The sequence below is a fragment of the Phoxinus phoxinus genome (genome assembly GCF_949152265.1).
Source record: "Phoxinus phoxinus genome assembly, chromosome: 3".
Classification (NCBI taxonomy): Eukaryota; Metazoa; Chordata; class Actinopteri; order Cypriniformes; family Leuciscidae; genus Phoxinus; species Phoxinus phoxinus.
In genome coordinates, this window is record NC_136878.1 from 9925314 (window position 1) to 9952023 (window position 26710).

The 26710-nt window shown below is 38.3% G+C and overlaps 1 protein-coding gene across 1 annotated transcript; it reads right to left on the bottom strand.

The window, feature by feature from the left end:
- Positions 1 to 26710, bottom strand: piwil2 (piwi-like RNA-mediated gene silencing 2). The gene is made up of 23 exons (XM_079608074.1): positions 26277 to 26710; positions 25159 to 25624; positions 24329 to 24425; positions 20132 to 20243; positions 19585 to 19776; positions 19044 to 19154; positions 17559 to 17676; positions 17360 to 17484; positions 13856 to 13936; positions 13495 to 13608; positions 11362 to 11550; positions 11041 to 11125; positions 8864 to 8953; positions 8587 to 8727; positions 7711 to 7824; positions 6898 to 7086; positions 6612 to 6713; positions 5890 to 6006; positions 5193 to 5281; positions 1571 to 1676; positions 1152 to 1405; positions 872 to 979; positions 1 to 766 (listed from the first exon to the last, which is right to left on the bottom strand). Exons 2-23 carry the CDS (start codon positions 25597 to 25599, stop codon positions 610 to 612), a joined length of 3132 nt encoding a protein of 1043 aa, XP_079464200.1. The 5' UTR covers positions 25600 to 25624; positions 26277 to 26710; the 3' UTR covers positions 1 to 609.

Genomic DNA, 26710 nt, shown 5'->3' on the forward strand with positions numbered 1-26710 from the left:
ATGCATTTATTATTTGTTAATGTTATAATGCAATTGATCATTGTTTATATTAGTTCACACACAGTGTATTAACTAATGTTAAGACAACTTTTTTTGATGATGATGCAAACTTTAGTGTGCAGAATTTATATTTAAATTAAATGCTTAAATAAACATCACCTTAGATAAACAAATGCAGTGTTGAAGTATTGCTTAATGTTAGTTCATGTAAACGTAACGTAGCTAACAAATGGGACCTTATTGTAAAGTGTTACCGAATTATTCTTTCCATTTACTCAAGAAAAAATTATCTGGTAATACAGAATGAAGTCTGGCTCTGCCATTTCACAACTGAGCATTATTTCATACAATCACTGATGAGAAAGACACTGAGGGAAAAACAAACTAAGTGTGATATGCACTTTATTCAGTAATGCGCCACAAAAGCGATCAACTAAGTGTTACAAAGAGAAAAAAAACACTTGTAGGATGTTTCAGATTATACGCAAAGCACATTTTGAACAGCACTTCTTAAGAACATTAATAAAACAAAACCAAGAACAAAAGACAAAGATTCGAAGATGAAGACCACCCCTTTGGGGTCCAGCTGAGACATTGACCGGGTCTCATTCACAGAAAGAACAGTTTCTCTGAGAGCTGGATAGCAGGCTCAGAATGGAGGTACTGGCCAGACAGGAAGGCCAGTTTGTGGGCGTACTTGCAAGGTGCAGGAACGCGTATCGTTCCGGGCCAGTTCCAGTACAGGTGACACATCTTGAAGGTCAACCTGTGAAAAAGATGTAAATAAATACATACATTTTAATTAGATTTTTTTTGTTTAATATTATCCACACATCTGAACCGCTTCAGTTAACTAGAACTACTTTCTCACCTCTGTAAGTGGTCAGGGGTGAGGTTTGCAGTGTTGTACACTGCTATGTAATGAGTGGGCAGACCGCAACCCTGTCGAATCGAATGTGCCATTAGGTAGAAGTCCACCCTGAAGAGAAGAGAAACATGTCAATACATATACCACATTTTATTTGCTGCCGGTAATGCACTAGACTAGATCTCAGTTCTGCAATGCTTTGCACATGCAGTTGCAGATTCTAGGGCACTGCTAAAGCTAGTCTGCACGCGGAGCACAAGCTTCAGCTCTTATATAAACCAACCATTCTCTGTTAGTGACGGTGTGGTCCAGCACGGTTCCTGGCGAGGGGGTGCCGAAGTGGTCTGATCCATAGGAGTACAGGGTGGTGCTGATTCTTTTCTGCACCACGATGAAAGCCAGCTTCGGTTCGTAGTTCGGGATGGTCTCGAAGCATTTCAGAATCTGAGGGATCTCGTAAAGCTCCACGGTCTTAAGCTGTCCGTCTGACACGCCGTCGCGATAGATGACGATCTTCTCGGGGAAGGCGTGGTTCACCTGTTTATATATAAAATGGTAGGATGGTCAAGCGTAAAAATACCAAAGCTTTAAAATATAAAAAATATTTTTCGCCTTTGACCGACTCCCTTTCGACAAGGCTAGAGCTGTCATTTGACATTTGTGGTAGAGCCTATATTTATCTGATTAATATTCGTTTTTTACCTCGTAGTATTTCTGCAGGGCAGCCAACAGACACACTCTGAAGCCGTTGATTATCTCCTCGTGAGGCATTTGGAAGGTGACCCTGGAGTACCATTTGGTCAGCATGCTAAACCGGGACAAACACAGGGTTAGGTCTGATTCAGATATCACGTGCTGCTTGTAAGCAGCGTATTTTAATTTCTGCTAAGGGTGCTCCGATTGATCGGGAGCCGATTGTTTTCTGCAGATAATAGCTTTGTAAAGTTTGATCGGTGGTCTCTATAAAGGCTGATCAGAAGAGCAGTTGACGGAAAATATTTCTTTGCGCAGCTAAAATTGCTTCACTACATTCACCGGTCAAGCAGTTCTACCAGGTGTCTGAAAAGGACAATAAATTCGCAACGTCTTTGCGGAGAGCAGCGACACTGCAACGACAGCAACCGTACCGCAATGACAGCTGTTTCCCAAGCGGCTTTCTGTGTGCGTGCTTCAGAGAAGGAGTGGAACACGGACAAGTAAAGTGAACTTTGAGATTCCGGCTTGCTCTTAAAAACACAGAAATGTCAAAATGCCCAGCTTGTTGAGTATTCGTCTTCTTTAAACACTGTCTAAAGTGAACAAACAGTTGGGAAATAATTTGAAATTGGAATTTCACATAAAACATTTGCGAATAAAGCAGTGTTTCCAAAATTGTCTATCTGAGATATTGGAGCAAAATATCTATGATAAAAAGAAATGTTGCTGCTATCAGGGAAGCCACTGTGGCTCTATTTTTATATATTTCACGCGCACAGAAAGCCTTGTGTTGCCATCGCATGTCGTCTTTTTGGACAAATTTAGTGCACTTTTTTATGCACATTTTTAGAATTTATGTGCATCTTAGGGGGCTTTCACACTGGGAACGTTTGTTGCCACTGTCATCCACTCAAACAACTTAATGTAAACATGGTCCATACGCAGCATGGCTATAATACTAGGGCCAGCATCCGCTCTTGCATAGTTCCTAGAGCTACAAACGCAATTAAATTTTATTTCTTTTATACTGGTATTATGGCATGGAATAGTTTGCCTACTGCTACAAAGCTCCTATCATCACGAGGGATTTTCAAAGCACAGGTCAAAAAACATTTATGGGACAGGGTGAATAGTTATTGATAAATTGGAGTCTTTATAGTTTTATTTTATGTGATGTTTTTTTTTTTTTACCCTTCTCCTCATATTGTATGTCTTGCCTGTTGGTTTTCTGTCTATTGTTTTTCCTGTGTGCAACACCAAGGACCGTGCTGGAAATAAGTTTTTTTACTTTAGCATGTTATCCTCTTGGATTAATGTCTTGTTATTTTGTATCGGTTTGATCCAGAAATAAAAATCAATCAATCAATGGAAACGCACCTAATTCGCATTTATTGTGTGGTTTTTTTTGTACTAACTTTGAAAAGATTCGCCTCACGTTTGTATGGAAACCCAGCTAGTGTGAAAGCACCCTTAGTGTTTCCATTCATTTTTTTTTATGTGCAATATCCCAAAATCCACATTAAAATAGGTGGATGGAAACAGCTTATATATATGTATAAAATCTGAATATGAGAATGATTTCAGAAGGGTCATGTGACCGTTATTTAAAATTACTATGTTTGCTGTATTTCTGATCAAATAAATTATAAGCATAAGAGACTTCTTTTAAAAACAACCCCAACCTTTTGAGAGGTAGTTTTTCTGCAGGGGTTAAAGTAAAAAAAAAAAAAAAATCTACAGTAAATAACTATTGTTTATTGTTAGGTAATTTTATCTATTGTTATCTAACAAATGGAATCTTATTGTAAAGTGTTTTTAATACTACAGTTTTCATCTCTGTAACTGTGATATACACTTTAATATAGTGATGCACCGAAATGAAAATTCTGGGCCGAAACCGATACCGAAAATGTAGGATGCACTTGGCCGAAAACCGAAACTGAAGCCGTAAATGGCTTCTTTTAAAAACTTTTATATTTATATTGCTTGATTTTTAATGGATCTGAAATGAAAATCTGGTCTATCACAAACCAATAGAATAATCATCAAACTTGTATTAACAGTAGGGATGTCAAGTTTCACAAATTCCCATGATCAATCGTCATTTAAATTAACGATCAATTAATCGATTAATCGTTAGCCTTAATACTGCATACATTGATACTGCTGCAGTGATGGCCAACAGCATGACAGGCTCTGCAAATCCTGCTCAACACGCGATGTTCCTCACCAAATGAATGAGAATGGTTTTTAATCTAAATAAAGGGCTAGTAGGATTGTAAAATGTTTCGATGTGATTGATCATTTAATTAAATTAATTATTTAATAATCAAATATAATTACTACTACTACGCATCACCAGCGTCGCCTCAGATGCGTGCAGAATGTGTGACTGTTGTGGACGTGCTCTCCCTGAACACCGCACTGAAGACGGCAACTAAACCCAATGCATTCACAACGATTTAATACAATAGTGTTCTCATGTTATGTAATATGTCAGTCCCAAAGTATTCATCGTTATTATTAGTCGCGCATTTCTGCTTGAGCTGTGCACGCTGAATGAATCTGCTACCGTTTAACTGGAGCACTTAGTTTGCTAGCGCGTTATTTAACTCAAAGAAACACATCCAATATGAGATTAATCAGATATATTCAAAATAAACATAATATTACAAATTATTTCTGCAGAAAATTACGTGAATGCAAAAGTGAACTTGAACTAAGTTACGTGCCATTCATTCAGAATGACTCATGTTGTGGACGCGCTCTTACTGGAGCAACGCGACACGGCAACTAAACTCAAATAATGCACAATGTTTTATTACAATATTGTTCTCTTTATAATGTCATGTAATATGACAGTCCTCCCAATATTCATTATTAGTCGTGCAGTGCCGTTTGAGCTGCGCGCGCTGAAGCTGATCACGCGCACTACAGCGTTTATTCAAGGGATGCATCCAATATAAGATAAATCCGATATAGATAGGCGGATATCCCGGATGGGAGGGGCGCGGTTGACATTCATTTTCGGTTGACATTTTCGGCTGGCTTTTTTATTTCGGCCCGAAACCGATAATGCCATTTTCGGCGACCGAAATTTTCGATGCACCCCTACTTTAATATATGTAAATTTAATCTAAATTAAACTTTGGTACCGAATTTGGTACCGAGAACCATGGATTTTTACTGGTATTGGTACCGAATACTGAAATTTAAACACTACTTTAAAGGGATAGTTCACTTTAAAATGAAAATTATGTCATCATATACTCACCCTCAAGTTGTTTCAAACCTGTATGAATTTCTTTCTTCTGCTGAACACAAAGGAAGATATTTTGAAGAATGTCAGTAACCAAACAGTTAACTGTTCCCATTGACTGCCACAGTAGGAAAATACTATGGCAGTCAATGGGAACAGTTAACTGTCTGGTTACCGGGATTCTTCAAAATATCTTCATTTGTGTTCAGCAGAAGAAAGAAATTCATACAAATTTGAAACAACTTGAGGGTGAGTATATGACGACATAATTTTCATTTTAAAGTGAACTGTCCCTTTAAGCCCTGGTTTATGTACTTTGTGATTTGGGATGTTAAATGAGTCCAACTGCACTATATTTCATAAAGTTACCTGTTGAGACTTGCCACAAAGCCCATGACAGATCTGCTCTTCTTGCTTGCGTCATGGTGAACATCCACCCCAATCACCATCAGGTATTTCTGTTCCAATGAAAATTAGTGGTTATAAGTTCTCCTTTTAGTTAATCCGATTTGCTGATATCTATTTTCTGCAACAATCCAACATCAATACTATCCATAAGGAATAATGCGTGACACTTAAGGCTCTTAAGTTCATGCCTTTTTTCTTTATCATGCATTACTTCATATTTAATCTATTATAGGTTATTAAAAATTGTGAACAAAGATAAATAAAGTGGGAAAAGTTATTTATAACGAAATGTTTTAAAAATACGTATTAATACTAATGCCATTTTAATGTTTTTCTTGCCAACTCAAGACTATTAATGAGTTTGTGGCTGCTGGTTTTTTAGGTAATAATTTCTCTTAAAATATGGAGGAACAGTTTTATACTCATGAGGAAAATCAAGATGTGAACCCATGAAACTAATGAGTTAACAAAAATAAACACTAGACAATGGATCACACCTAGCTATCGTATATTGCTTCTCACTGTGTAGTGACTATTTTCAAGTTCATTCCCAATGCTCAATATTTACTTACTCAGTATTTTATAAAAAAAAAAAATGCTTGACAGTACGGTAACTTCAGGGCCACCCGTGGGCAAAAGGTCTGATTCACACACTCACCAGAGGAACATTCACTGTCCACAGCTCTCCTCCCAGTTTGCAGTTAATCTGTAGAAGGATCTTTTGAGCGATGCTGCGGAGTTTCTGTGGCTGGGAGATTGTCCGCACGTTAATGGCCTATAAAATAAGAGTCACTGAGATTCAGACATGATATGGAATGTCTAACAGCACTGATGATTGTATTGTATAGATTTCTTCATGTTGTATATTCTGCTTCACATGAAAATATGAGAATAAGAAATTAATTATTTTTTTCAGCAAGGATGCATTACATTGATCAAAACAGAAAACACTTTTGCATTGTTTCCTTGTTTTGCATTGTAACCTTTCTATTAATCAAACAATCCTGGAAAAAAATGCATCATGATTTTCACAAAATATTAAGCAGCACAACTGTTTTTAACATTGAATTCTGAAGGATCATGTGATCACACTGAAGAGTGGAGTAATGACTGTTGAAAATCCAGCTTTAGCATCACAGAAAAAAAAACCATTTTAAATTATATTATAATAGAAAACAGTTATTTTAAACTGTAATTTCACCGTATTTCAAATTGGGCCGTGTTTTGATCAAATAATTGCAGGCTTGCTGAGCATATTAATCTTATTAAAAGCATGGAAGAAGAAAACTTACTGACCTCAAACTTTGGAAGGTAGTGTACATGTTTGGCTTAAATTCAGAAACTGAACTATAAAATGCAAAGACTTTGTTTCACTCAAACCTGTGATGGTACTGGACTCTGGATGCAGCAGAGCTTTTTGATGGCGCTGTACAGGTCATCTCTGTTTCCTGTCATGATGCACACGACCAGCTGCACACGGGGCTGAAAACCAGAAGAGCGAACTGATTTGAGCCAAATTAAGAACCATATTCATTTATTGTATTTAGATAATACTTCAATATACTCCAAATCCAAAAGAACCATGGTCCTTGGAGATGTTGTTTGAGAGAATAGTAAACTTTTTTCATTGCAGTATCTTAAGTCTATCTGTGTTTTATTTCCTCACCTCACTGGTAAGTTGAGAGTGAATGCTCTTGACGAATGTCTCAGTTCGGTCATCCCGTAACTCTACGCGGATGGGCCGCTCAACTCTGATGCCCATTGGTCCGGCTACCCTTGTAAAAGTGTTTACCAGCTCCTCTGCCTGGTCTGTTGCCCGCCGGGGAAAGAAAACAGCCCAGCAGTTCAGAGGGACCTGACAGAGAGGAATCATGGGACAGGAGACAGCGATAAACTAAAACTACACTGAAACTTGGGTGAAATGTGAAAGATTAGGGCTTTCAAAATCAATTGTCACATTCAAAACAACAAAATATAATTTATACGGCATAATTATCTTCTCTTTTACAGTTTAGTCCGAGATTAATTCAGTAGAATCACAAAAAAAAGGATAATGAGAGTCATTAATTCAATCAGTCTGGTCCAGCTGTATGTTTTTGATTTACTACAACAAACCAATTTATAAGATTCACTTTGTTCTGAAGTCAGACTACCCTGGTCCAGCAGTATGTTTTTGATTGATTTTTGAACAAAGAGACTCTGGTTTGTTTTAGTCAGACCATACTGGTTCAGCTGTATGTTTCTGGTTCACTAAAATTAACCTAAATAAGAGTAATTTTGTTCAAGAAGTCAATTCAGTGGTTTTAAAGACCCATCATTTTGCTCAAGCAAAACAAGGCTGCTCTTTTTCTATGTTGTGAGACCGTCAGCATCAATTGTGCATTTTCTGAACACTCAGAAAAAAAATGACTACAGTGATTTTTTACATTTATTTTTAAACACCCTGCGCTGTGTTCGAGCTCTGATTGTTCTGACTCACAGTGCTGATGGAGGCGTCTCGAACCACCTCTCTGGACCAGTCTACTGACGGAGATGTGACGAAAGAGGCTGCATGCAAGCAGATGGTCTCGCTGGGCAAAGTTCTTCCTTGAGTCTGTGCAGAAACAAAACGTTTAAGTACCGTATATACCCGAATATAAGACGACCCTGAATATAAGACGACCCCCCATTTCCAGACTTATTTTTTAGGACAAAAAGAGATTTTCTTCTCTCGTGCGTCAGAGAGGGGCAGCGTTAATTCAGTTAAACACAGATATTATGTTGCTTCTCTAATTTTACATGCAAGTATAGTAGAAATCACAGCACAGATATTGTTTTTATCTTATGTGTATTTGATTTCATCAGACGACGGCACGATTATCAGGATTTTTGTGCAGATTAACATCTTGGAAGGGAAAGCTGGTCTTAATGGGTCGCGTTTCAGTCACTATTTCATATTAATTCGTTCTTTCTCCCTTTCCCCCGTGATTTTGTCTATATCGTGAACATAAGACGACCCCCCATTTTTCAGCCTATTTTTAGGACAAAAACCTCGTCTTATATTCGGGTATATACGATAATTCAAGTAAATAGCTAAAACAACACCAATGGATCATGATGAACGAAAAAGACAGTAAGCCAATCAATACAGTTAATGCGGTTAATTAAAAGGGTGACCAACACAGATGTACACATATATGACCAGTATGTGTCAATATAAGTGATTCTGAAAACTACTTGCATTGGATAAAATGAAAGCTTAATTTTGTCTATTTGAATCAAAGTTCTCTTTTACTATACATCTAAAACAAAAAAAGGGCCCTACACTAAATTCCACTGTCAAGTACAGTACGGAGGTGTCCGTTTCCTTTCTCACCACTAGAATCTCCTGGCTGATGCTGAGGCCCCAGCGGCCCAGCTCTGAGAGAGCTTCATTATTGCTGTTGATGTTGTGCAGCAGTTGTTTGAGACTCTGGGTGTGTTGCTCAGCTCCCACATTGATGTGCATTGTCAGATCCTGAAACACAGGGACCAAGAGGGATAGTTCGGTGTGACCCCGTCTGAACAGTTTCCAAAATAAAGAATTCACCCAACTGACTCAATTTGACACTTGTTAATGTGCCAAGATTGTTTGACTGGTGATGGGTTCGTACCTTCATGGCTCTAAAATCTTTCCTCATTTTATCAGGGATGCCAGTCATGAAGGAGAGTTCAGGCAGCAGCAGGATTTCACCCGTTATTACCTTTTATGGAGTAAATAAAATTCACGTTAATAACAATCCCAATGGTCATGAAAATGCTTCCACATTGGTCACCAAAACAAACAATTGAGGAACAAAATCTACCTCAATGTTTTTTAACGAGGACCCATTTTACCATGAGACTGGTTAGTATGTGATGGACAAACTACAATACCATTCATAAGTTTAGAGTTGATAAGAATTTGTAATGCTAAATAATTTTAATGTAATTTTAATATAATTTCTATTTTAATATAATTTATTCCTGTGATGGCAATTTATTCCTGTGATGTGAAACATTTCTTATTACTACATTCATTTGAAATCTTTTGTAACATTATAAATGTCTTTACCGTCTCATTTGATCACTTTAATGCATCATTGCTGAATAAAAGTATTTATTTCTTAAAATAAAATGTTAAATGACCCCAAACATTTGAACAGTAGTGTATATGACTGGTACAATTTCTCAATTCACCTTTCAAGGACAAGCATAGTAAATAGCTATAAAAATGCAGACCCTGCCTACTAGTTACCAGGCCAAATAAATGACTTAAATGTACAGCACCCAATGACACCACTAGATGACAGCATGGAGTGTGAATTCAGTCAGGCCTGTGAAACACGTTATTCAAACAACCAGTGACTATCATGCAGCTGTAGTCATTTCTTAAATATATATTTTTTAAAATGTGTATGTCAGGTTAAATTTTTAATTTTGATTAACACAAAATAGTGAGGGGAAATACACGTTTGACAAGTTGATGTATTGTTTTGTATGTTTTTCGATTCCTAAAGGCAGAATATAAGATGAAAAAGTTCGTTATTTTCAGTCCTCCCTTAAAACTGCTCCTCATTCCAAACGAATCGTTTGACGTCATATGAGGGAGACGTCTCCCCAGCTCGCTGAGCTGTGTTGATAATTGCACGAGTGATAGAGCGAGAGAATTAGTGATTAGGACATTTATTTAGTTATTTAGTTAGTTATTTAAGTTAGGTCGTTAGTATACGCAGGCGTATTTTCACGATGGTGAATTACTGCGTTTGTGCTGGGTGCAAAAACACCGTTAAAACCGGTCACAGAGTCCACTGTGTTCCGTGCCTGGGTCAACTTTGTTCGGACCAAACGCGCCGACTTCAGTGCTGCTTCGGTGTCCAAGACTTCGGTCATTTGCAGCGCCCATTTCACTGAGAAGGACTACGCGGTTGGAGATCTCATGAGTTATAAAATGGGATTTAAAACCCGAGTGAGACTGGCAGCTGATGCGGTGCCTACGGTGTATGCTACTGTAGTAGAAGCACGTCGATCGCGCCCCTCTCTCCCTCTCTCTCTCACACACACACCAACCAACCAACATATTCCAGCATTGCAATGTTGACATCGATCGCAGCCTGTTCATTATAGCCACGGAGCTTCAGAGCTAAGGCGGAGCTACAGATTAGGTGTCCCTAAATAACCCGCGTATCTAACAGTAGTTCCGCATTAATTAATTTGCACGCGAGTTTAATTATTATTTTTTTTATATACTGTGTATCCTCCGTGTATATTCATGCACTGAACCGTGACACCCGTACCGTTTCGGTTCAATACGAATACATACCGTTACGCCTATACTTACCAGACACCTGACCAACTATCCACTGGTTCTTCTTCACACCAGATATTTATGTTTCTTCGATATGAATTATTTACATTTCTGTTTGGCTCCTCATCAGTCTCCCGCCTGGGAGGCTCAAAATTGTATGGCTGTGGGCCATCGTATAGGTTTGAGGGGGATTTTGCATCTCCTCAGACTCAAAACTCCCCATACTTGAATAGAACTTTGTTGGCACGTCTCCCTTGTATGACGTCACAGCTCAGCTGCGTTTTAAAAATATGATCTTGACAGAAATGGCTATAAAGCTTATTGTAGGGCAGTTACAGTAATAATTTGAATGATAATTACATTTTCACTCAGACATCTAAACCTTATTTAATATATCTAAAAAAAAAATTTAACCTGACATACACACTTTAAAACTCAAAACATTATAAGCAAACAAAACAGCTTCTACTTCTAGTCCAACAATCCTGATATGCATTATATCACCTTTTCTCCTGGTTTGGACCTCTCTTTTGGACGATGGATGAGCAGTGGTTGGTCCAGTTCCTTTATGGTAATGCCATAGTTCTTACTGTGCATATAAAAGGCTAATTAGAAAATCGACACAACAAACAATAAAACTGTAATTTATAGCTTTAAACCAACATATATCTGTCATAATGGGCTACAATTTACGAATGCAAGGACATTCACAATGTCATTTGTGTCGTATAATCCAGTTATACAATTTACTGTCCAGCTGTCGTGTCTTTTACATGCATTCTAGACTTAAATCAGAAAAGTGGGTTCCCCATATTGCACATGAACCTGTAATAATCGACAAACGTGGTCACAGATCCGTCAGCCAAGGTGAAGGTGTCTTTGGGAGACTTTGCCCACTCAATGTCATCTATACGGTAAGTGCGGTTGTTATAGCGAGTGATGACGATTGAACCGACAAACTCCTTTGTGCATTCGTCCTGAAAACTCTCGCGACTTCCTTGGTAAATCAGGTTCCTGCAGCAGACAAACAGGTATTCGGAGACAGCAGGGTTAAGCAATTGACATCATTGCACTGATTTTTGCAAACTGATTATGAGCCTAAAGTTTAGCATGCATTTTAATTTATTTATTTTTTACAGATGAGACGTGATCCAAAACCTAGTGAACTGCCTTTGTCTACACAGTCGGCTGCTTTCTAAGGCCTCATTCACACTAACAGCGATTAAATCGCTGTTAGGAACTCTGAATAAATTTGACCAATTATCTCTGACATTCATATTGCCTAAAATGTCCAACTCTCATTGAAAATGAATGTTACAAAATAGGGCTGAACGATACATCGAATTTTCATCGTCATCGCGATATGAACTCCCGCGATGAACACATCGCAACAGACAGCCTGACACGATGAATAATGCCTGGTTCAGATTAGCACTAACTTACACGTTTTTGACTCCTAAAATCTTGTCGTGGACAAGAAACATGTCAGACAACACGTTGCTTTCCGACCAGTCATCGCGTGCCGTCACACACACATTCACTCGCAAACATTCACTCGCACGCACAGACACACAAACACACATACTCACTGTCCCTCGCTCACTCACTCGCTCACTCACGCACGCACGCACACACACACACACATACGCTCACACGCTCACACGCTCACTGGCGCACACACACACTCACTGGCGCACACACACACTCACTGTTGCACTCACTCACGTATCGCCTCGCTCACATATTCAACCCGTCGTCGAGGACCGTTAAAGAATTAAACATGCTATAGTCTTTCTGTCGTGAAGCATTGCAGACGCGACGTAGGTTGTCGCCCACTATGAAACACTATACGAGATAAAACGATCGAATCTTGCGTCCCGACGCCCGTTGTCATTATTACGAATCTCCACGACACCCATACGTCAAACGGATCGTGCCAAAATCGCACTAAAATCGTGTATTCTGAACCAGGCAGGTAATAAACGTTTGACCTATCACGCAAAGAACCTATTAAAGCACTAAGACATGGGAACAGTATAGTTAACAATCACATTTATCGCAAGTCATATCGTCATCGCAATATTAAACAATGTTATCGCACATCTTCCTCATATCGTGCAGCCCTATTACAAAAGCATCCTAACTGATATGGAAGTTCATACGCGGCCAATTTATTATTATTGTTTTTAATGAAATTGTATTTATTTTTTAATACAATTGTATTGTTTAATTTTTTATTCCATGTCAGCATCAAATGCTATCCACTGGCATAAACAGAGTAAAAAAATACATTCTAACAGCACTGTTAGAAAAACTATGCAAGTATGGGTGTGCGATATTGACAAAAAATATAATATCTCGATATTTTCTAGGATTTCATCGATAACGATATATAGATCAGATATTTATATTTTGCTGAGTGTATTTATTGTGTTGGTATCTTGGCAGGTTTAGGACTGCCGTGGACAGCTGACTCCTGAAGTTTTTTATATTCTTCATAATCTGAATGGTGGTCAGTTTGCAGTAGTGACAGAAATATATTTTTTAATAAGTTTAAATAGATTTTAACCAATTATGGGAATTTTTACCTTTAAAAAACATTTTTGTAACCTAATTAAATGCATGCACCATCTTTTGTGTCAAATTCAAATAGAATAATAAGACACAATAGGGCTGCTACCAATCAAATGAAATCAGTATCAACAAAACTCATCTTTGCAATGCAGAGGAAACACAGAAACTGCATCTGAAGTGGCATTTAGATGTATTCTAATGCAGCTTAGTGGGGACATGAATGCATTTAAACTGCAGTTATAAATGCAAAAATAATGTTTTGATGTTTTAAACATAAAACGTTGAATATTAGTATTTTGTGTATTCAGTATTTATTAGACAAAATGGTAATGGCTTTACAGATGTGGACATGTCTGAATGAGTGATTACACTGATCAAACTCACATGATATCCAGCACAGAGTCGTTTCGTAGCACCTTATGTGAGACGTCCACAATGAGGTAGAGGCCACCATCAGTGTGCTTGATACTGGTGGAGTATCCAGGCCAAATCTGAAGTCTGACAGACACACATTCACAAACACAGTTAGGTACAAACACTCACCAGGACCCTGAACAGAGAATCAGAATGCAAACCATTATTGTAAGTGGTGCTGGTACGATTCACATGTGTCTGGTAATTATAAGGCAGGGTGGAAAAATACAGAAGCTTAAGCCTAGATTCATTCAGTGTGAAACCAAACAATGTGGAGCACAGCAATTTAAGTTGGAATGTAATCGAGGACAATCAGGTTGGTGCAAAATACCTGTGTTTGCCGAGAACCACAACAGCGTTGGGGTCGTAATGGTTTCTACCCACTAGTTTCAGCCCCAGTATTTTCATCACTCTGGAGCGGGAGAGAAAGAATGAGAGGAAAGTGAGAGATGTCAGAGCTGACTGTCAACAAGACATTGTAGCTCCGGCTTGTCTCATACGCACAGAAAAAGTGGAGCAATAATCCACAGGGCTCAACAATATGGCCTGTTTCCCAACGCTTGCTCATGTGGTGCGCAAGCGAACAGCTTAACTACAACAGCAGGCTCACGTTGTGTTTTCACACTGGCAGTGTTTCCCAATACATTACTGAATATTTACTTTAATAATGGCCATAAATTATAAATGGTTATTGGTAGGTAGGGATGGGAACCGAGAACCGATTCTTCTTCAGAACCGGTGCCCAGTGAATCAATTCCTTGGAACCGTTAGCATGCCTGCTTATCAATTAGAGAATCGATAAGGAATCGGATCGATAAGCAATATCGATAATGGAATCGGAATCGTTAAATCCTTATCAATTCCCATCCCTATTGGTAGGCAGCCTTTGAGATTTTTTGGGGATAAAACTTGATTATGATTATCTAATTTACATGGGGGTGGAGAATCATATTTACATTCAAATTGTCATTATATTATTGAATTAAAATAAAAAAATATTGCATAGTTACATAATATTTTACAACTGTTAAACTGTAATGCTGCAAAAATAACAATTTAAACAACATTACAGCTAAAACATAAATGTACGTTCATTTATAAAATCACATTAAATGTACCATTAAAAACTCCAAAAACGGACCCAATAATTTTCTCTTGTAAATACCTCACTGTAACCATTTGGCCTTTCGAAGATGAAATACATTTTTGTGCTGTAGAATGAGTTTAACTTGTATTGAACCTATAATTTTGGTTTAACACGAAACGGAACCCAAAGTCTTCATTTCTCTTCAGGCTGCTACGTCACGCGGCCCGTAATTCGATTACACTTATTTAATTTTCCAAAATTGCTTGATGACCCCATCTCTGATCTTTAAAGGACGCAGTGGAGGGAAATGGAGTGAGGCAGGCGCAGGCGAGCGGTCTCTCAGGAGCATGTTTTCACTCCTGGCTATCAAGAGCAAACAGGGTGTTCAGTCCCCACCGAGACCGCAGCTAATTGTAGATTTCAAACATGGTTGACTTCAGACAGGCCCAGTGCAGAGACTCCAGGACAACACACGAGGGAATCCACTGAGTGATATGACTGCTAAGGGTTTTGTTTTACAAGAGAAGAGTTCTCTCTGTAACAGAGATGGAAGAATTATGCCTAGTGAAAACACAGAGAGATCTTACATTCTCTCAGAGGCCGGGCTATTCATTTCAAGTTTGACTTTTTAATGCTATTTCTCCTTTCAATTACAGTGTAGTTTTAATGATGCAGGTGCACACGTATGATTATTTCAGAATGAATTTGATTATTTCAGTATAGTTTCCATCCTTTGTAACATAGCAGTACAAATTGTCCCATATGTCTGTTTGTGATGACAGTACACTTTATCAGAAATTGTATCAAGTTTCTCATGAAAGGTTTCACAATAACACTGCATACTGCAGTGTTTTTGGTTGTATGTGGATTTCCCATCGTTTCCAAAGTTCATGGGATAAAATCTTTGAAAAAGAATGAAGGCCATTTGGATCAATGAAACGAAATTCCAAAAATTAGGGGTCAGTAAGATTTTTTTTTTTCAGCAGGGATGCATCAAATTGATCAGAAATGACAGCAGAGACATTTAAAATGAACGAAAAAATTTAAATAAATGCTGTTCTTTTGAACCACTGTTTTCAAATGATAAAAATTTGCATATCAGAATGATTTCTGAAGGATCATGTGACACTAAAGACTGATGTAAACAAGTAATAATTAACATTACAAAGTAATGATGCTAGCAATTTCGCTCAAAATATATTCAACATTTTAATATATTAGAATATGTTAAAACAGAAAACAGTTATTTTAATATTACTGTTTTATAGGCTTGCTACGATAGTCGGTGTTTACCGGTGTTACGCGGTGTTCAGTCACAACACCGGTTTCATCACTTGCCCACCGCAGCACTGCTAAAAAAAAAAAAAAAAAAAAGTTTAAAGCGTTAAAAATATTTAACGCAATTGACTAGCGTTGTATGATCACGCTCTTATTAATGTGAATGATTTTAAACCGTTCAAGCACGACAAGACTAGAGACTGCGCTGTACGTCCTGCCTATTACACACACACGACCCACAGAAAAGACGCGCGTCAGTATCGAGTTCTCTTTCGGGCTTGAACAAACCATAACACACACAAATTATGCCAAAATGTCCGTTTTGTCGAGTGTCCTAATAAGAGCAGTCTTAAATGATTTAAATAAAGTCTTAAATGAACGTAGAGATTTGTGAGAAAATGGGATGCTTGTCAGATCGCGTCTCTGTCAGCAGCGGCTGGTCTTAAAGTGTCATTCATTTTAATCAAAGAACAAAGGTAAGAGAGTAAACTACTCACTCAGACCCGGCGCGAGGAGGATTATTATACGGGTAGCCTAATAATCATGAATGCACTCCGCTATCTTTTAGCACATCTCTGGCGAACGGCTTCTTCACGCAAAAGAAAAACTCTTTATGAAGTCCAGTGATATTCAGCGACCTATGTCGCATTGATGGATCGAGGTTGTTCGTTAACTTCATTTTATACGTGCAATTCACACGAGCTCTAAGCGCATGCGAGACTGCTGCGAGTAGTCAAACTTTGTTAATGAAACAGAAAAACAGAGGGAATAATTTCTGTAATGTATTTTTTATTTTATTTTAACCGGTTGGCCGGTCACACAGCTTTCAGTTACGTGACTGGTGTGGAGACCTGGAGTGTTATTTAAATTTTTTATTTAGTTTTATTCATTTATTTATTTTTTACATCGCTCCTTCCCCCCGATGAAACCGATATTACCGGTGTTGCATAAGTCGATTAACCGGTGAGAGAATATTATCACTGTCACATCTCTACTGTTTCACTATCTTTTTGATCAAATAAATGCAGCTTTTGCGAGCATAAGACTTCTTTCAAGAACATCAAACTAATCTTGCCGACCCCTAACTTTTAAACGGTAGTGTAAATTACCTCTGTTATAAGTGGCTAACCTTGACGTATTGACAATTTCGTTTGAGGCAAATAATATTTCTCATGGTTCTGATGTCACAACCTCACCTCACCTGTTTTTGTAGCTCAGTTTGCATAAATGAACCAGGAAAGGTTTACTTTTGCATTGTGAACATTACATTATGTCTACATAAAACATCAAGGTCGTATTTCAAACCATTAGTGAGGTCATACGTTAATAAAAGAGAGAATTTGTATTCTCTCAAAAGAGGATATTCCAAACCATCTAAGAGCAAAACAAGGAAAACAACTCAAAAACACATTTAACCCCTGTAGTCTTGAGAATCCTGATACTATACAGATAGAAGAAGAGAATACACACCTCCTTAGAACCACGTTGTAGAATGGGATACACAGGTCAGAGCTGGGTGGCAGAATCTTCGTCAACTGGATCTTGATGTCGATCTCCTGATTGTCGGTTTTTCTCTCAGCTTTTAGATGAACAACCTGTCACACAGCAAAGCCAAAGTAAACTTGGTAAATGAGTAATGTTTAAAGTGGAAAATAACGTGCATACTAACCTCTTCAAGACGTTTTGGCAGATAGAGGATAGACCCGTCAAAAGCCACCACCTCTCCCGTGGTAGGCCGATGTTCCTTCATCATACCGAAGCGCATACCCATAGACTCAATGTTCGGGCTGAAATTCAATAGCCGATCATTCACTTCATTAACCATGTGTTCTAAAAGAAATGCTGCTAATCATAATTATTCAATCGATAATGGTCACAATATAGGCCATGAACTAAAATGTCTACTTTATTCTGACAGGCAGGGACAAACAACTTGTTTCCTTTAAATAATGCATATGAAAAACACATGTTTAAAGGTGCACTAATGCATCTTCATAGTTCGCTGGCCATTAATGATCTGGAACAGTCAATATTAGAAAGCATTAGCTCTGAAAACTGGTTGAAGTAACTCCTGAAGTTTGTGTTTATGTTTCCAATGGGATAAATTATAAGTGTCCTACTGTGACAGTGATTTTAGCTTGTTTAAAAAAAAATCTGATACAAAAAAAAAAAAAAAGCTTTTGTCCTCTGGTCATGGGACTTCAATATGGTAGCCACCATATGGAGGGACCACCATCTGAATCACTACATATGTCAGATATGACAACATTAGGCAAGACTGAAGTCTTTATCTAAAGTGAGTGTACATCATTTTAAACATTTGTCAAAAGTACAATTCAGATCTTTGTGTACAATTTATGTTGTAATTTTAACAGTATAAAGCCGCATGTTGTTTGACAAAAAATATTAATTTCATATAAAATCAATTAAATTAATGTTTTATGTCTTCATTTGATTACTAGAAAATTCACAAAACATTTCATAGAAAAAAAGAATGTATTACTAAAATGGTTGTTTTTATTAATATTCAAGCATCACAGACAATGGCAGACAGTGACCAAGGCAGCTCTGGCATAATGTCAATAACATTTCTATAAATGACTTACAGTTTATTTACAGTTATTGAGGTAAACATGCCTAAATAACCGGGGGGGAAAAACAGCACAGAATTTCAGGTACCGATACTAGTTAAAATGTGAATAGTACCCAAACCCTACTAAATCACACCAGCTCGGACTACCTGATACACTCTGTTAACTGTAGTATACGCTGAACAATGGCAAGTGGGAATATTGATTTAATTCAGCCATATGTTTAAATTGGAAACATTTAGAAGTAGATGGAGAGAGAATTTGTCTACAAGTCAATGAATCAGAATTGTAATGTATTTTATCTATCGCTCTTTACAAAGTCGGACATCAGCATCCTAATGACAGGAAAGTTAACGAAATTGGTTACATGTGATGGTAGGAAACAGTAGCGGCTTCAAACCGCATTTTTGAGACCGTCTTTGGTACACTGCATTTTTAAGGAGAAAATACTCAGCAATGGTGTTTACTGAAGAATTTGCTCATGGTTTGTATGAAAGCATATTAAAAACACCACATAGACAACATTAAAAACGTAAAACCCACAGGGGGTCTTTAAGACTCACGTAAATGTAACATGGTACTGAAACACAGCCTCGTTTTTGCAGCAGATGGGAATGTAGTTTGATCCGATGGACACAGGACTGCCTTTGGTTCCTATTTTCTGCAGGGGCTCCCTGAAGAACACATTGTAGAAGAGACACATGAGCTTGTACCAACTGGTTGGATTGATTTGTTGCAAAGAACTGCACCAATCAAGAGATTAATTTGCTAATTAGGCAGAGTTGTGTCACAATTCATAATATATATTATGTAAAACATACTCTATTTTTATTACCAGTCTTAATAACAGTTAATATTTTTGTGGATTGTTTGATGGATGGAAAGTACAAATGAACATTTGTATTTATTTCAAATAGAAATATTTTGCCCCATTACAACTCTCCCTTTTGATCAATTTAATGCATCCTTGCGGAATAAAAGTATTAATTTCTTAAAAATATATATATCTTACTGACGCTGTATATACTGCAAATTACATACGACGCGTTTACTTGCTTGAAATTATCCAAAATTACAATCAGAGGTGACTGAAAGAATTCATACTTCACTGTCTCAATTTTCACTTCAACTTTAGGGGGTGTTCCTGGAACAATCGGAGCGTCTTCAGAGACGGAGGCAGCAGAGAAAGGGGCAGCAATGGGAGACATAGGGCCTGATGGGCCAATCGGTCCACGACCTACAGCCAAATGAGGCAATGCTGCTCTGCCAACACCAACAAATCCTCTGCCCAGAAAACTGTAAATGCACAATGTGAAACTCAAGTAACCAGCATTTTGATACATTTCAATATTCATGTTTTAAAGGGATAGTAAAAAAAAATGTCATTACAAACTTTCTTTCCTCAATGAAGCAAAATTATAAGCTCCAAAATGACAACATAAATCCCATAAAATTATCATACAGGTAATCCATATGGATTAAGATATGGAAAAAGTCATGCAGGTTTGAAATGACATGAAAGAACATTATTTTCAGGTGAACTATTACTTAATGTTATCCATTAGCAAATAAAAAAAATAGTAGATAGTAGTAGTAGAAACTGGAAAACAAGCTAGAAACAACAATCCTGGGTGGTGCTGGAGAACATCACCTGGTGGATTCTTCTAAGCAAGCGTCTCCTCTTTCTGGAGTCAGAGCGGCTGCCCCAATGATGCTCGGCTTAGGCTGGACATCTGCCCCAAAATCACCTGCAGCACCCCTACCTGATTAAGGACAGAGAAAACATTCAATACAGACAAATAACAGAATTATACTCGCACACAAAACACTTAGACAGCTTGCTTCTTCGTTAACTAAACTGTAGGAGATGATACACATACAAAAAAACATGATTTTTGTGATACGTAAAACGTGGACGGAATCTCACAATCCAAAATGGAATTTAGCTTACTGTATAACACAGAATGTCAATGAATTTGGTAAAATTTTGATCAATCAAATATAGGGTTGTGCACTTAAAATGTGATGTGGACTAGTTTCTGTGAATATTAAACCGCAAAAAGACTGCTAATGAAATAGAAGTAATATAATCTACTTCACATCCTCAAGCACGTGTGATGCTTGTAGTGTTTTCAGCATCTGCCATCTCACTACGAGGACATTCAACATGAACTGTGAATACATGAATAAACCCAAGTTTAATTAGTTTCTGAATTGTCTTTTTTTTGGTACTGACATCTGACATCCACTGTCAGAAAAATCAAGTTTAAGAGCTGCTGATTGGAAAATCTTGGTTAAGACGGCTTGTTTAATTCCAGAACCATTGCATTATGAACATAAGAAACACTGTGATGAGCCATGAACATAAGAAACACTGTGATGAGCCATGGACATAAGAAACACTGTGATGAGCCATAGGGTATTAAAGTGCTCGAAAAGGTTGGAAGTCTTATCTTAAAATGTCATGTTTGCATTGAAAAAATAATTTTTTAAGCCAGTCAGTCTGCTGTGAAGTGCAGCCTGAAAAAAGCAGCGGCTCCCGAAGTGTTGTGTGCAAGGCGAAAGCATAGAAAGGTCACCGATACAGAAGCAAGGGAGTATTTCAAGCACTATTTAAATCCTTAAAAAGAAAAAAGCTCTTAAATATAAGATTAATGGGCTTACTTTCATCACTTGTGTTTACATTGCAGATTAAGTTTGTTTTCATTATTAGCTACTTGACCTTCCTGCTGTCTTGAGCAGTAATTCACAAGTATAAGTGGTGGCTATTTAACTTTGTTGGTGTTGCCAAGGATACAAGAAAGATGGAGCACAATTTAATGCCCACTCCAATCAACCTAGCCCTGACATGAATAATGAAACAGGTACGAGTTTGATTAAATACAATATATAGAAAGATGCATTGCTTTTATAATGTACAGTATAGGCCCTGCTTCTTATGGTGCCAGCATGCATATTTAAAAAAAAAACAAATACTGCATCTCAGCCTGAATGAATGCTCAAACACCTCAGCGTAATGTAATGATTTTTGAAAGAAGTATCTTAGGCTCACCAAGGCTGAATTTATTTGATCAAAAACCACAGAAAACAGTAATACTGTGAAATGTGAATACAATTTAAAATAACTGCTCTCTATTTTAATACATTTTAAAATGTTTTCGGCAGCCATTACTCCATTCTTTCTGTCACATGATCCTTCAGAAATCATTCAATCATTAAGACAACATTTCTTATTATTATTATTAGGAATGCACCAAAATTTCGGCTACCTAACATTTTCAGCGAAACAGTTATTTTTGGTTTCGGGCCAAAATAACTGACCTAAACTAAAAGCACAGTATGTAATTTTCACATCTAGAGGTCACTTATTCAAAACAATTACAAAGGCGTAGCTTGACAACGTGAGCGTGGAATCATGGGAGTTGTTGTCTTCAGCTCCACAGCCATTTCAAATGCGTCTTTTATGACCACTTGCGTTTAAGTTTTTGTAAAGACCCTCGCCTCTTTTTTCCATCACATTCACTTTCGACGCACAAATACGATTGAATGAACGAGGTGTTAGGTGGCTAACTTGAGGGTGCAGGTTGGATGTGGATATGGATTACTTTATGGTGCTTTTTGTCATTGTCGGATCTGCAGAGGGACTCTTATCTTACTGCATGGACAAGAACAGCTTTTACATTCTTCTAAACATTTCATTTTGTATTCCATGAAAAAAATAAGGTCAAACTAGGTTCAAGCAGAAAGAGGGTGAGTTACTGATGACAGGACTTTTTTGGGTGAACTTTTAATTTAAAAGTCACTTCTGAAAATATTAAAGGGGTGGTAAAATGCCCTTTTCACAAGATGTAAAATAAATCTCTGATGTCCCCAGAGTGTGTGTGTGAAGTTTAAGTACAAAATACCGCACAGATATTTTTATATAACATGTTAAAGTTGTCACTTTTTTAGGGTTTGCAAAAATGCACCATTTTGAGCCTGGCCCTTTAAGAGCGCGGGGTTTCAAGAGCTTGTGTATATGTGTGTTACGCTGGGTTCACACCGGACGCGGGAGCGGCGCGGAACGGAAAATCACGCGCGGCCCGGCGCGTGCCTGTTCACACCAGACGCGTATTCTTCGCCGAGGTCGACAAGCACTTCTGCTCAGTTGTTGTTTATTCAGAGCTATTTTTTACATCATGGTTAAGTAAATAACCTCATAAAATGAATACACCATGTTTCTGTAACCAAGAAGATTGTACACTTCTTTTATTAATCCGTTGTCGAGACACACATGCAGCCAGAGAGAGAATATGGTAGACAGTAGTAGCCTAGTGTAGATATACCGTTGAAATATACATCCTCGCTTCAAATTTATTAAATCTATTTTCCTCTTCCTGTTTCCCAGTGCGAGTAATTTGACATCATCCATTTTCACTTATCAACTCCTGCCTGCCTCTCTCTCTCTCTGTTTCCCTGTTTGTTTGTGTGTTCTCACGGTATTTTAATTAGAAAATTGACGCAGATCACTCGCGGCTCGCGCAAAAAATAGACCAGACGCCGAAACTGGCGCTTCACGGCGCGGGCCGGCCGCGGCATGCCGCGGCGCTCCGCGTCTGGTGTGAACGACACCATAGGTTAACATGGGCGCCGAAAGGACGCGGCCTCCGTTCCGCGCCGCTTCTGCGTGCGGTGTGAACCAGTGCGGATCGGGCCGAATGTTTCAGTCCGAGCCCGGCCCGCATCCGACAGAGCAGTAACCGAACCCGACCCGAGCCCGACAGTTAAAATCCCATTTTTTTCTCATACTAATGACAATTGTACGTTTGTTTGTGTGGAAAGCCCGCTTTTATTAAGCAACTGCAGGAAGGCAATCGGAAATGTCAACAGGACAAGCGCATCAGCGCGCGGAGCAACAAGCGCTCTTAACACCTGGCGCGCGCACATTATGCACGTGTTTCGTTGTCACGGCTACATAAACAAATGTCCGCACACAGGTAGACGGATGTTATGGTAATATTTTACATGTATTTTAATCACAAAAACGAACGTTTGCATCAAGTGAAAGCATCAGGCACATCGGCTACCTACATAATAAGCTGTTTTAAATTTAAAATGTTCAATGCCTTATCACGCTGATGTGACCGAGCCCGACCGAACCCGAACATCATTTCTAAATATCTGTCCGAACCCGGCCCGTCGGGCTCGGGTCGGGTATCCATCCTCTAGTGTGTGTGTGTGTGTAGCTGTGATTACCTCACGCAGACACTAAAATTACAGAAACTGTTCTGCCTTTAATGTTAAAACGGAGTCAGACAACGATGGAGAGACTCAAGAAGAAGTGACAACATGCAGAATGCCACAGGACGTCTCTGAAAGGTTAGTTGATGAATTTATGTTGCTGATGTGGAGTTAAATATCTTCAATTAGGACATTCTGTCATGATAATCTATAAATCGCTCATATAGGAATTGTTGTGAGATGCACACAGAGTGACTTTCGATTGCATGTGAAAAGATGGATGCTAAAGTTTGAGCTGACTCACCAATGTACTCTTATACAACAACTTTTCCTCTTCTCAACATGGACTGCGTGTTCCCGGGGGCGGGGTTTATGAACATTTTAGGGTTGCCCATGTCACTAACCCGTGAGGAATGTCGTGTAGTCCCTACCAGCCGTTTGTTGTAGTCCTTTTCTTTAAAAGCAAATATCTTCCTTTGCTTTGAGCGTTGTAACTTTGCAGATGTTGTTTATGCTCAAACTACAGCAATATTACACACTAACTAAAGTTAGAAAAGTGAAATCATACTCAACCACCCCACACACAATGAAACAAAAATAAAACTTTTCTCTCTGTTCTCTTACATACCAATAGGTGCTGCCCCTCTGCCCCAGGTCTTTCCTGGCTCAATGCCCAGGCCCCTGAACATGGACACCAGCGATGACCCTGTCCCAGGAGCATCAACCTAAAAGAAAGCCAAATGTGTTTATCTAGAAGATATATAACAATAAACAGCCATTTCCTGTACTTTGGTGACACAAATGTTAATTCCATTTTTTTTAATAGCCATTAATCAAAATAAAACCGAATTTGCGATATGGCTTAGTGCACTGCAATTATCAAATTTGAAATTTGGGACTGCAAAATGCAGCAACTATCTTTCCAAACTTATAATGGGAAGCGCTTATGTTATGAGAAAACTTTTAAGGGCTCCCAGCAGTTTTCTGTCAACATAAAAGTTAGCCATAAATACACTTGTGAAATAAAATAAAAGTATTATTTTTATATTATTTTTCTTCAATATTCAATGTTTTTATTTACAGCGACATTTTACAATAGTATTTTGCTTTTATTTACCGGTAGTATTTTTTATATTTTTATTAAGTAATTAAAAATGATACTAATATAACCATACTGATATATAAATCATAAACTTTTGGCCTAATTGTGCAGCCCTACAAACAAGCAATATTCAATGTTTTTATTTTACAGTGAAATGTTACATTATTTATTTTGTATATTTGTATTAGTGATATATAATCACAAAATTGTGCATTGGCCAAATTGTGCAATCCTACAAACAAGCACAGCAAACCTAGAATTGTTTTAATTGCATTTTAAGTCATAATAACAATTTTTATCAAAGAAAAAAAAAATTCCCCAAATTTTGCAGCCCCCTAACTATGCCCACCACCTACCTTGGTAATCATTGGAGCCGCCTCTGCTTGCAGCTCAGGCATCTTTTCCTGCACATCTGATCTTTCAATGTCCCGGGTAGGCACTGGTCCCACAGCAGCCCCTCTACCTATACCAACAGTGGGCTCAGGAGTGGGCAGTAAAAAACCTCGGCCTCGCCCAAAACCTCCCTCTTCCATCGGTAATTGCACTCCTCTACCCATGCCCACCAGAGGCTCACTTACAGATTGAGTTACTCCTCTGCCAAATCGCACAGGCGATTCTACAGGTAAACCTAGGGCTCTACCTCGTCCAGGGAGAGGTTCGTCTTTAGACAGGACAAGACCTCTGGCTCGCCCCAATTGGGGCAGGTCTGGCAGTTGACCCTTATCTTCTGCCGGCTGCAGCCATGGTAGGCGGGTGGACCCTGGGGGACCAGGAAAGGGTGGTCGTTTTGGATCCATTTCTTCCTGTTACACTTCAATGCAACTGACACAAACAAAGCACAGAAATTAATGAAGGTTTCTTGACATGTCTATCTAAAACATTCATTGTCAAAGCACTACAGACATTAGGCATTAAATCATTATTAGTAAATCTCCACTGATTTACAAGTAATTCTTAATACATTTTGCATGAGTTAATCTAAACAACATGCAACAAATAATCCATTAATGAGTCATTGCGAAAGATAGAGACATGGCACAACAGAGACATGCTTTAGAACATCCAATATATAAGTTATATGGTTGCAATCGAGAATGTATTTTGTGCAAACACCGAGTCAAAGTTCGTTACCCAAGTCGACATGAGCACGTGTCAGCCTGACAGGATCAACAGCTGAACTGACATTATTTCACTTATAAAATTTGATTAGCAAATTCAAGTAGCCTAAATGACATTTTTGATTTTTAGAAGAAGATAAAATTACCTACGTTAATATGGTACCTTTTTGCCATTTTATCGACCGTAAAGGCGAATACTTACACTAGACAGCGCGCGAAGTAAAATTGAGCTGATTATTCGTCAGAATGACGAACGCAATAAAAAAAAAAAAACGCAATTATATTCGATCATTTTAATAAACAAATCAGACTGATGCGTGCATACAATCGTAAAATTGGTGTAAATGTAACTTTACCTGAAAATATTTCGAACGTTATATTGTGAGACAATGAACCAACTGTTCTCTCCAGCAAGCCGGGTAGAATGAACATTGAACAAATACTGATTCAGTTATCCGATTCGCGATTCTTTTAAACGGTTCAGTCAAAACCATTTATGAATCACGAACGTTTGGGTACACTTTTGAGTTAACTCAAATAACCAGAAGGTGGCGGGTACAATTCTTTAGATTAGCAGGACGCGAGGTTCCCTTTAGCACGGAATCGGACGCCGCAGTGAATGCCCACTGCTCCGGGTGTGTGATGTTTACGATGTAGCCTACTGCTCCTAGTGTGAATGGGTTAAATGCAGAGGACAAATTCCGTGTAGGCCTATTCATAATTGGCCTTCACGGCACGTGCACTTTACTTCACTGGTTCATTGAAAATTGCCATTCAGAAGAACCGATTC

Excerpts from the sequence above, each read along its gene's own strand:
- piwil2 (XM_079608074.1), bottom strand. The coding sequence starts at position 25,599 with ATGGATCCAAAACGACCACCCTTTCCTGGTCCCCCAGGGTCCACCCGC. Across the intron at positions 19,155-19,584 it reads GTGAAAATTGAGACAGTGAA|GGAGCCCCTGCAGAAAATAG; the intron begins GTATGAATTCTT and ends TGTGTTCTTCAG. Across the intron at positions 13,609-13,855 it reads GTGGTTCTCGGCAAACACAG|ACTTCAGATTTGGCCTGGAT; the intron begins GTATTTTGCACC and ends TGTGTCTGTCAG.